Here is a 12,462-nt window from a genome sequence, read left to right as displayed (position 1 = left end):
ATATCTCTAGGATCCGCTTGGAACCTTGCACATAGGCATGTAGCATACATAATATCTGGTCTACTCGCAGTAAGATAGAGTAACGAGCCAATCATACCTCTGTAGCTTGTGACATCTACCTTAATGGAGTTTTCACATGGTCCAAGCTTGACAGCTGTAGTTGATGGAGTCCTTGCTGATGCAGAATCCTCTAGATTGTATTTTTTGAGGAGTTCCTTGAGATACTTGGATTGACAAATAAATGTTCCATCTAACCTTTGATTTACTTGTAATCCAAGAAAGAACTTCAGCTCTCCCATCATGCTCATTTCAAACTTGCTGTGCATTAACTTAGCAAATCTCTTACAGAGATTATCATTAGTAGACCCAAATATTATATCATCCACATAGACTTGGACTAATATAGTATCATTCTTATGTTTTTTAGAAAAGAGAGTTTTGTCTATGACACCTCTAATAAAGCTATTTTCAATAAGAAATTCAGAGAGAGTGTCATACCATTTTCTTGGTGACTGTTTTAGCCCATAGATAGCCTTGAAAAGAAAGAAGACAAAATCCATATGATCTGGATCTTCAAAACCAGGAGGTTGCTCTACATATACCTCTTCATCCAGCTTTCCATTCAGAAAGGCGCTCTTGACATCCATTTGATAAACTTTAAAGTTTGAAAATGCTGCGAATGCCAGAAATATCCTGATGGCCTCAAGTCTAGCCACTGGAGCATAGGTTTCATCATAATCAATACCTTCAGCTTGAGAATACCCTTTAGCTACCAGTCTTGCTTTGTTTCTTGTAACCACACCATCTTCATCTAGTTTATTCCTGAATACCCACCTTGTACCAACAGCTTTCTTGTGTACAGGCCTAGGTACCAGTTTCCAGACTTGTTGACTTTCAAACTGATTGAGTTCATCTTGCATAGCAATCACCCAATCTGGATCAGTTAGTGCTTCTTCAATTTTCTTAGGTTCCATCTCAGAAAGAAATCCTGAGAACAGACACTCATTTTGAGTAGCACGTCTAGTTCTGACTCCAACATCTGGATCACCAATAATCAACTCAAAAGGGTGAGCTTTATTCCAGACAGTCTGTCTTGGAAGATTTGATCTTGATGATTCGCCTTGAAATTCATTGTGATGTTGTGTCCTACTAGATGATCCTTCAGCATCTCCCCCTGAGTTGTTGCCATGTTGACTTGAAGATTCTCCGTCAGTAGCAGTGGTATCTCCATTGTTTCCAGAGTTTCCATCACTATTACCTTGAGTATTATCAGGATTAACAGGTTCTTCAACAGCAACAACCTCAGGTTCTTGACCATGTTCTGACTCTGAATCTGACGTATCATCAAACTTCAGTTTCTCAGAAGGATCTTCAGTTTGGATACTAGGGAGTTTAGTGTCATCAAATGTAACATTGACACTTTCAATTACTTTGTGTTGATCAATGATATACACTCTATATGATCTTCTTCCATATCCAACAAAAATACCCTCATATGCCTTTGCCTCGAACTTACCACGACGATCATCTCCATCCTTGAGCACGAAGCATCTGGCACCAAATACATGAAAGTATTTGATAGAAGGTTTCTGTTCATTCAAAATCTCATAAGGAGTTTTCATGAAGTCTTTGTTGATTAGAGTTCGATTCTGAGTATAACATGCAGTATTGACAGCTTCAGCCCAAAAGTACATTGGAAGACCTGATTCATTTAACATCGTTCTTGCAGCTTCAATCAATGTACGATTCTTCCTTTCTACCACTCCATTTTGCTGAGAGGTTCTAGGAGCTGAAAATTGTCTGGTAATCCCTTTGTCTGTACAGAATCCATTTAGAAGTGCATTCTTGAATTCTGTTCCATTATCTGACCTTATTGCTCTAACAGGGACGTTAGAATCTAACTCAATCATCTTGATATGATCAATCACAACTTGTGGTGTTTCATCCTTAGAGTGAAGAAATAAAACCCACGTATACTTGGAATAGTCATCAACTATCACAAGACAGTAACACTTCTTTGACATAGAAAGGATATTAACTGGACCAAATAAATCCATGTGCAATAATTGCAGAACACCAGTTATGGAAGATGTGTCAGTGCCTTTGTGACTTGCTTTCTTTGACTTTCCTTTCTGGCAAGCCTCACATAGTCCTTCTGGAGAGAATTCTAGCTGAGGCAGACCTCTTACCAATTCTCTTTTGACAAGAGAATTCATTGTCTTGAAATTGAGATGGGAAAGTCTCTTGTGCCATAGCCAACTCTCATTTGACGATGCTTTTGCATAGAAACAATTGACTTCAAGATTGCTTCCAGAGTTCATGTCAGCTACGAATAGATTTCCTTTCCGTATTCCCATTAAGGAGGGTTTTTCACTTTTCTTGTGCAGAATCTGACACTTCAGCTTGTCGAATAAAACATTGTAGCCGTTGTCACAGAACTGACTAATGCTAAGCAGATTGTGTTCAAGTCCTTGCACAAGATATACATTTTCAATGATAACATTTCCAGCTTGCAAACAGCCATATCCCTCCGTTAAACCTTTGCTGTTATCTCCAAAGGTAACCACTGGGCCAGCTTTCTCAACCACATTTGATAGCAGGGCTCTATCTCCGGTCATATGTCTTGACGATCCACTGTCAAGAATCCACACTACCGGTTGTACCTGTTTAATGCCCTGCAATACAAATGGATTAGAACTTCTTCGGAACCCAAGCTTGGCTGGGTCCGGCATACTTGTAAAATTGGCCTTTATCAGGCAAAACAACATTCTTAATTTCACTATTCTCAACATTCTCAATGACTGAACATTTGACCTTTAAAATAGCCTTATCAGATTTATGTTTAGGCTTAGGCACAAATGTCTCCTTTCTAGCTTTAGGAGGACTAGCAGTCTTAGACCTATCATGCTTTCTATTATTCACATGCTGACGAGGAGTAGTCTTATCATTAGAAGCATGCTTACCATTAAAATAAGCAAACAACAGATTAAAAGCACAAGACATACAATCAGGAACACCACATGCTTTATGAGAAGGATTAACAATAGGCAACTTATGCATGGTAGACATGGCATTTGTGCTATCCAACTCATGTGTGTCTGAGTTAGTCTCAGTTGCTTTCACAACCTTGACTGGAACTTTTGACACACTTGACTTGGAGACAGCTTTCCCATTAGCATTATCTTCAGCACGGATTTCTTCTTGAATAATAAAAGAGGTCTCATCAAATGGTTCAGCAATTGATTCCTTATAGAGGGGTTCATCAACACCCTTAAGCACATGTGGTACTTCCCTGCCTTTAGCACATACATGAGGAGGGGAGTTTATGCCTAATTTTCCAATAGCAGCATTGTAATCATAACCTATTCCATGTGTTTGATTAACAGCTTGCTTATTGTAAAACTCTTTGGACTTCGAACAAGAATTAAAGTAAGCTTTAACCTTAGCCTCAAGACCGGTGATCTTGTCTTTGAGAATAGTTTCGAGTTGTCTATAACAGTCAACTCTATTCTCTAGAAAAGATACTTGGTCTTTAAGTTTATCTTGATTAATGTGCACAAGTCTTAATTCATTGACCTCTTTCTCAAGGTCTTTGATTTGTTGATTTAACAATTCATTATCACGACGAGCACAATCTAAGTTACCTCTTAGATGATAAACCATTTCAGCATCAGAAAGTTTTACCTCTTTTCTTGACGATGAGGTGCTTGCATCACTAGCCATGAGAGCAAGATTTCCAACTTCTTCGTCTTCACTGTCAGTATCATCCCAGCTTCTTCCCTTTGCCAGGTACGCCCTTTCAGATTTACTCTTCTGATTAGAATCGTAAGAGTTCTTCCTTGCTTGTTTTGGCTTCCTGCATTCTGTGGCAAAGTGTCCCAACTCATTACAGTTGAAGCATCGAATGGTGCTTCGATCAACCATCCCTGTTTTATACCCACCACTGCTGGTGTTAGAGGATGAAGATCCACCTTTCTGGAATCTGTTGTAGTTGGACTTGTACTTGAACTTGGGATTCCTTTTGAATCTGACATTTGAGAATCTCTTGACAATCAGGGCCATTGACTCATCCTCCAATTGCTCCAGTTCTTCCAAGGAATAATAATCATCTCCTGATTGATTTGTAGTAGGTGAATCAAATTCTGCTACTATCACATCATCTTCAACCTTGGAAGACTGTACCATTCTATCTGACTGTTGAGATTGTTGTTGATATAGTGGTTGTTGTTGTTGTTGTTCATCAGCTACCAGAGCAGTAGACGTGCTGACCACTCTTCCTTTCCCGTAAACTTCCTTCTGCTGAATCTGCTCCAACTCATAAGTCTTTAACACACCATAGAGCCTTTCCAAAGAAATCTCACTCAGATCTCTTGCTTCTCTTATGGCAGTGATTCTATGTTCGAGATGAGTTGGCAGTGTTAAAAGGAACTTTTTATTGACCTCCCTGATGGAATAGTATTTACCATTAATGTTCAGGTTGTTGATCAATGCATTGTACCTCTCAAACACTTCAGTGATTCCTTCTCTTGGATTAGATTTGAAGTATTCATACTCAGAGGTTAGGATTTCTAGTTTGTTCTCCCTAACTTCCTCTGTGCCTTCATTAATAATCTCAATAGTTTCCCAGATATGTTTAGAATCTTTACAATTCATCACATGTCTGTTCATTAGGGGATTAAGGGAATCTACTAAGATTAATTGAAGGCTAGCATCCAGGGAAGCTTCTTCTATTTCAGCAGGAGAGAAGTCCTCAGGATCCTTCACATAAGTTCTCGCTTCGGTGATCACCACATCATTCTCTATTACCTCTGGTTCAATAACCATAGGAATTTTTGGACCCTTCTTCAACACTTGCAAATATTTGGGATTAGCAACCTGTAAAAACAGTAGCATCTTCTTCTTCCACATCACATAATTTTCTTTATCGAAAAGTGGAATTTTAACGGTTCCAACTTTTTGTGTAGTCATTATGAATTTTTGAGTGAATAAAAATTCAAGAAGTGAAAGAAACACAAAAGTCTAGGATCTTGATTTGTACGTTAATCAGAAGGCTCTGATACCAATTGTTAGGTCCCAATTTGTTTGTAGAAGGGGGGGTTGAATGCAAACAATACCGTTTCGTCGAATAAAATGCGGAATAAAATTGTGAAACAAAATTCAAGTTAAATAAAACTTTTATTAAACTTGAAAGGTGTTACAACTACGGTATCGGTTACAAGGGATTAATCTCAAATCAATTATTACAAATTTAGAATAAATTCGACATGAACTTTTTCTATTTTTGTAATTAAAAGATCAAATGCTAAAAGCGATTTGAGATTAAGTTCTAGGGATTTTAATCCGCTAGATTGATACACAAGAACAAGATAAGTATTTCTAGTTGATTGGATATAACTTTACAATCTAGAAATTGATCTTGAAGTTGCAGAATGGATGTAATATTTTTCTGCTTCTTTTTCTCTTTTGTTCTTCTGTATGTTCTGTTTTTGCTGAATAGTTGGATGATATTCACTTCTGCTTCTTTTGTTTCTTTTTAAGTAAACAGCCGAATGCAAATGAACTGCAATGACAATCCTTTGAACCAGCATGACTTTCGGTATGACAATTGATTGTCATACCGATTGTTACACAAGTACAATTCAGATTGTCTTGCAAAGATTAATAACAGATTTTTAATCTAATAAAAATTCTAACAAGACAATTAAATGAATTAGCATGACTTTCGGTATGACTATTGATTGTCATACCGATTGTCATATTAATACAATCCAGATTGTCTTGCAAAGATTAATAACAGATTTTTAATCTAATAAAAATTCTAACAAGACAATTAAATGAATTAGCATGACTTTCGGTATGACTATTGATTGTCATACCGATTGTCATATTAATACAATCAGTTTGCCTTGTTTCAATTTAAATAGATTTAAACCAATTAAAATTCTGTAATTCCTTAATATTAATTTTAAATTAATTAATCAATTTAATTCAATTAATTAATAAATTAATCCTTGCAGATATAATTTATTTTCTTAATTAAATTATATGACTTAATTAATTAATGGAGAATTAATACTAACGCTGAGCAGCAACCATTCTTCTGACAATCTTCTGAAAGTCACTGAGACTTATGAATCAATTCCGTCACTTCAATGCTGACACTCGATGTACTGTCTGGTTCATGAGTGACTAACTTTCGTGACGTTTCTTCATGTCTTGACTCTGTTGTTCTGATTGAATCCTTGTAATAAATGATACCTTGACGAGATCTCTGTCACTTGATTGAATCCACGATCTTGATTTATATCACTGAGGCATGATCAAATTCTTGAACTTCTTCCAGTGAATCTTCAAGTCTGCAGATGAACAATGTTTCTTTATTCTTTGACAGATGTTACTTTGTGAGATCTCTCTGATGCTTGATCCACTATTTACTTATTACATTCTTATTTGAGTTGAGTTAAATACTCGAATAAACGAGTAGGCTATGACATATGCCTTTCAGGAAAGCCTGATGGAATTGATTTGATTCAGCTAGCAGCAGCTGAAATTCAAGTGAAAGAGCAAAGGAGGAGAATTGATGAAAGGTTGCAACTGTTGTTTGGCTCTACACAAGATAAATCAACATCTGTGAAATATAGCACAAAGATTGAACCAATCAACATGGAGCTCAAGCCAGTAGGGAGACATAAGGATGGAGAAGCTTCTTCCAAAGAACTACAAGCTATAATTCTCAAGCCCAATAAAAGATCCAATAAGGACTCTACAAAGAATCCTTTAAAAGAAGTGGACTTTCCTCCTCCAAAAGCTGATGAGAACAAGCTTTTAGGTAGGAGTATTGCTTATCTCAAAGAGACCATGGATGAGGCTGTAAGGAGAAATAGGGCTATTATCTCTAGAGAGGGAAAGAGCATATGTGTGATGCAAGGACATCCCAAATTCTCAATAGCCAAGAAGGAAGAAGTCAAACAACTAAAGGCTGACAAAAGAGCACAAGCAAAGCTTGAACAACAGCTAAAGTCAAGTCAAGTTGAAGAAGAGAAAGGAATTGAAGTCAGGGGTGAAGACAAGATTGCAAACCTAGATGAGGTTTTTGGGAGTATATTTGGTGAGAGTATGGAAGAAAGAGAGGAATGGCAGAAGGGAAACAGAAGAAAGGCCAAGGCACATAGAAGGAGTGAAGATAATACTGAAGTAACCAAATCTATATCTAAACCACTACCTTCCATACCTGAACCTCTTGTTGCTAATCCCACTATAAACATCCATGGTGAACCAATCATTCCAAAAGAGGAACCTATTGATTGGGACACCATCAAATTGCCTACCTTTCTAACCACTCTTCCACTACCAAAGAAACAGAAAAGAAAACCCAAATCTACACCTCCCATAACCTCTAAGAAATTCACTCAAAAATAAAAGCCTAAGCCTAAGCCATCCATTTCTAAAGATGATTATGTTCACATCTGTGACATAAAAGAAATTTCAGACATTGAACTCTATCTGGATGAGCTGGAGGATGTAAGAGGAATAGCTGCTTACAGACAGCTACCAGAGAGATTAGTGTTCAGATACAAAGGAGCTGGGGAAAGAACATGGCCTCTCCACAGGATTCTGAATGAAGGCTACTCTACCTTGATTAGAGTTTTTTCAGCTATACAAAAGGATTCTGGCTTTACCAGAACTGCCAAGACTGAAATTCTCAACAAGATTGCCAATATAAGGAAAACTTGGAGGGAGCCCAATGCTTTACCCAGGACTTTACTCATTCAAGAAAGGGGAATTACAATTCACAAATCACCTCATTGGTTGATGGAATTTAGAGATGATAAAGGAGTCAGAAGATTTTTCAGACTTGAAGACCAACTCAAGATTGCCAGCAATGAAACTCTCAAGGAAATGCAATCTAAGTTGGATATCAGTGTTGAAGATGAAGCTGAATTCTTCAGACAACTCCAACTCCAAATTGAGGAAAATGACAAAGGGCTAGGAAAGAAAACCAGGGAACAAAGAAGAAAAAGATGATTTGCTCAGGCTAAAGGAGTATCCTTGGAAATACTGTAAATCTTCAATTTCCTCCTAGTACATACATTTTTGCAGCATTTTCAAATTTCTACTTAGTTTCAATTCATATATCTGTTAAGTGTTTTGTTATCATCAAGTTAACCCTGAATTTATGCCTACAATTCTTATAGACATAAATAGGGGGAGATTGTTAGGAATATATGTGCATTAGTTTGATGATATGTTTAACAAAACACTTAAGTAGAAATTCAGTGTCTGTAGCCTCAACGGATAAGACCACTTTGGCTATCCGTTGATGGTGTAGCTTTACTTAGAAATAAGTCTAGTGTTGTAGCATATTTCAGTCTCTGTATTTAAGATGTAATTCTTAGAAGTTGAGAGAAACTATGAGTCATGTTGACTACTAGAAGATATGCAGATAGGAAGGCCAATTGTAAATATTTCATGCCTTGTAATTTTGTATAAATGAAGTGGTATCAACGGATGACTTAAAGACCTTCAACGGATGAGAAGCTAAGCTTCAACGGATGTCTCTAAAGCTTCAACGGATAACATCCTTCAACGGATGAGTGCATCAACGGATGAAAGCTTCAACGGATGTTCTGTTGATTAACCATTGATAAGTGGTAGTTGTACCTACAAACAGAGGCACGTGGGTGAACAGAGATAACTGAAATATGGCAGCCTAATTTCAGGAACATCAGAAAAAGCAGCCGTTCTACTCTAGTATAAAGAGACATTAAGTCAACAAAGTACTGGAGTGAACTGGAGAAGAAACAAGTGGAGATCTTACTTTATTATTTTATTATATCCTTGTCTTCACTTGTAAACTTGGTAATACAAAAACCAAGTAGAAGCTAGTAATTAGATAAGAATTTTTCCAGAGCTGTTTAGAAAAATCTTGAGAGAAAAATTATCTAGTTTGTACTAGGATGCAGCTGTGATCAAATTCTTAGATCACAGAATTTCTGAAATACCATCTCTGGTGGAACAACAAATCCACCAGAAAAGTTTTTAAAGGTTTATTGTGTTCTTTACATTTGTGTTTGAATATATATCTGTCTGTATCAGCTTAAAGCAATTCACACACTTGTTCATCTTGAACACACAGTCTTTATAAACTGCTCAAAACTTGAAAAAGTTTTGAGATTTATATTCAACCCCCCTTCTGTAAATCTCATTATTAGTTCTCTAGAAATAACAGGCTAGACTGATCATCTTCAGGTTTATGTGTCTTGGATTTGAACTGGCATTCAGCGACGAAATCCGCGAGAACTTGGGCCTTGATCGCCGTTCGAGGTTTGTACTTGATGTAGAAATGGCTTAACTCGATGGTCCAAGCTGCGAGCCTGCCTGTTATATCGGGCTTGTGCAGGATTCTTTTCAGAGGTAGATTGGTGAGAACATGGATTTCTCTCACTTGAAAATAATGACGGAGCTTACGGCTCACGACAACGAGAGCGTATACGAGTTTCTCGACTTGTGGGTATCTTGTTTCCGCGTCTCGGAGTGAGTGGCTGATGTAATATACAGGGACATCTTTTCCCTCATCGACACAGACCAACACTGCCGCGACAGTTTTATCGGAAGCTGAGAGATATACTCGTAGCGGTTCGCCTGTTAAGGGCCGAGTTAAAACTGGAGGATTTGTCAAAAATATCTTTAACTCCGTGAATTTTTTTTCACAATCTTCGTTCCATTCGAACTGTGATGATTTGGAAGCTTTCTTCATTGCAGAGAAAAATGGGAGGCACCTCTTTGAGGATTGAGGGATGAACCTTCGAAGAGCGGCTATACACCCTGTGAGCTTTTGTAAGTCTTTAATGGATCTTGGTTTTCTCATTTCTAGAATAGCTTTTGTCTGAGCTTGATCGGCCTCGATGCCTTTCTGGGTGACCAGGAACCCCAAGAATTTACCTGCAGTAAGGCTGAATGAACACTTTGCAGGGTTTAGTCGCATGTTATTTGCCCTTGCGTTGGTGAACGTTTCTCAAAGGTCTGTCACATGGTTGGAGGCAACTTTTGACTTTATAATCATATCATCGACGTATATTAGCATGTTTCTTCCTATCTGCGAGGAGAATATTTTATCCATCGTCTGCTGAAAAGTAGCGCCCGCATTGATTAATCCGAAGGACATTACTTTGTAACCAAAGACTCCCCTGTGTGTGATGAAAGTGGTTTGTTGCCAATCATGGGAATCCATTTTAATTTGATTATACCATGAAATGGCGTCCATAAAGGACAGGAGTTGATTTCCCGCTGTGGCGTCGATGAGTTGGTCGATATTGGGCAAAGGGTAAAAATCTTTGGGGCACGCCCTATTAACATCTGAATAATCAATGCACATTCTCCATTTCCCATTGCTTTTTTTAACCAGAACCACGTTCGATATCCATGTGGGGAATTGCACAGGCTCGATGAAGCCGGCGTCGAGGAGTCTATCGACCTCTTGGTCGATGGCTGCTCTTTTCTCGGCCGAGAATATGCGTTGTTTCTATCGCACAGGCCTGGTGTCCTTACTGATGTGCGGAGAATGTCGAGCAATGGCCTTTGGGATACCGCGCATGTCCCTCGGGACCCAAGCAAAAATATCGGAGAATTCCCGGATGAGGTACGTGATTTCTTTTTTGAGATCTGATGAGAAATTCTTGCCAATTCTTGTTATTTTATCGGAGTTTCCTTCAAATACTTCTATATCTTCTGTTTCCTCGAGGGGGAGCATGAATTGCTTGTGGATGTGTCGATCAATTCTCTTGGGTCGATGTCAAGTACTTGATTGACCTCTAACTCTTCATCTGTCCTTTTCCTTGGAGAAACAGTGGTTAGGTAACACTGTCTAGTCGTTGCTTGATCATCAATCATTTCTCCTACACAAAGTCTGTAGGGAACTTCATTTTCAAATGGGAGATGGAAGTAATGGCCCGAAGGGCGGTGATCGTTGTTCGTCCCAATATGGCGTTGAAACTCGAGGATGCGCTGATCACATGAAACTTGACCATCTTCCAGATCTGATATGGGGGAGAACCAAAAAGCACCGGCATATCGACTGTCCCAACTACATGTACCTCATTACCAGTAAAACCATATAGAGGCGTTCGGGCATTCTCCGGGCGTCGATCCCCGAGGTCCATTCGAGAGAAGGCATGATGGTATAGGACGTCGACGGAGCTACCGTTGTCGACCAACATCTTTTTTACCGTATTGTTTCCCACCCGGGTCGTGATGACAAGGGCGTCCTGATGGCCTTCGATGAGACCAGGGCGGTAGTCGTCATCTGAGAAGGAAATGACAGGGGACGGATTTGTCCGGGACCGTTTGGATGTCGGTGGGTTGACATTAAAAATCTCACGGGCATAGCTTTTTCGGGAATTATGAGAGAGTCCCCTGGCTGCCACACCACCGAAGATAACGTCAATTACCTGATCTTCTTCAACTCGTCTATGGCGTCGAGGAGAATCTTCCCGCTGTACATAATGTACTAGCTGTCCTCGGCGAATTTTCCCTTCAATGAGGTTGCTTAGTTGAAAGCATTGTTCGGTTGTGTGGCCTGTATCCTCATGGTAATCACAGTATCTGGAGCTTGGAGGACGACCTGGTTTCATGGGTCTTGGAGGACGATAGTCCGGCTCTGTCTTTAGGACCGCTAAGATGGTCGTTTTCTCAGTGTTAAGCTTGGTAAATTCTTTTTCTAGACGACTGCGGGATTGTCAGTCTCTCTCTCTTCTGTCCCTTGGTTGATGCTCGACGGTATGACTAGGCGGTGAACGGAGACGTTCTTGTCGCCTGTCATGCGCGGGAGATCGCGGACTGTAGCTGCGTCATCGTTCATACCTAGAGGAGCGTTTGGGGGACTGTATGCAACTTACTGCCTCTTGGAGCATCATGCGATGTTCTATAATTTGGAATGCTGCTTGTAAGATTTTGGGTCTTTTCTCAAAGATCTCTTCTAAGAGCAAACCATGGCGAGATTTATCAATGCCTGCTGTCAGAAAATTGACTGCCATTTGCTCGATTAGATCTGGAATCTCTGCTATTTCTTCTCTGAATCGTGTTAGAAAACTTCGGAGACTTTCTCCTGAGCGTTGGTGCATTGTCATTAGGGAAGCTGTGACCTTTATTCCTTTGTAGTTACTGGAAAAACGAGCTTGAAACTTGCTTTTTAGGGATGCCCATGAGTCGATAGACCGGGGGGCAAGTTGCTGTACCATCGAAGGGCGGTACCCTGGAGGCAAGTAGAGAAGAATTGACATCGAGCAACCTCTGAGTGGACGAAGAAGGCTATACATCCATCGAAGGTTTTGAGGAATGCTAACGGGTCCGAGGATCCGTCGAAATGATCAAGGGCCGGAGTTTTTAGTGTCATGTCGATGCGTGCCTTCTCAAGCACCAATGACAGGGGGCTCTCAGAAACAGTTTCAAACCCTGCCTGATTTC

General features: G+C 39.4%; 1 protein-coding gene across 1 annotated transcript; it reads right to left on the bottom strand.

Moving 5' to 3' along the window:
• Window positions 1-10,895: 10,895 nt before the first annotated feature.
• Window positions 10,896-11,630, bottom strand: LOC141665481 (uncharacterized). The gene has a single exon (XM_074471467.1). The coding sequence runs from the start codon at window positions 11,628-11,630 to the stop codon at window positions 10,896-10,898; it is 735 nt and encodes a 244-aa protein (XP_074327568.1).
• Window positions 11,631-12,462: the final 832 nt, after the last annotated feature.

Source organism: Apium graveolens, chromosome 6, assembly GCF_009905375.1.
Source record: "Apium graveolens cultivar Ventura chromosome 6, ASM990537v1, whole genome shotgun sequence".
NCBI classification, from domain to species: Eukaryota; Viridiplantae; Streptophyta; class Magnoliopsida; order Apiales; family Apiaceae; genus Apium; species Apium graveolens.
The sequence above is the reverse complement of the archived record's forward strand: the minus strand, read 5'-3'. Positions and strand labels throughout refer to the sequence as shown.

Coding starts and splice junctions, on each gene's coding strand:
- LOC141665481 (XM_074471467.1), bottom strand. CDS start 11,630: ATGAAACCAGGTCGTCCTCCAAGCTCCAGATACTGTGATTACCATGAG.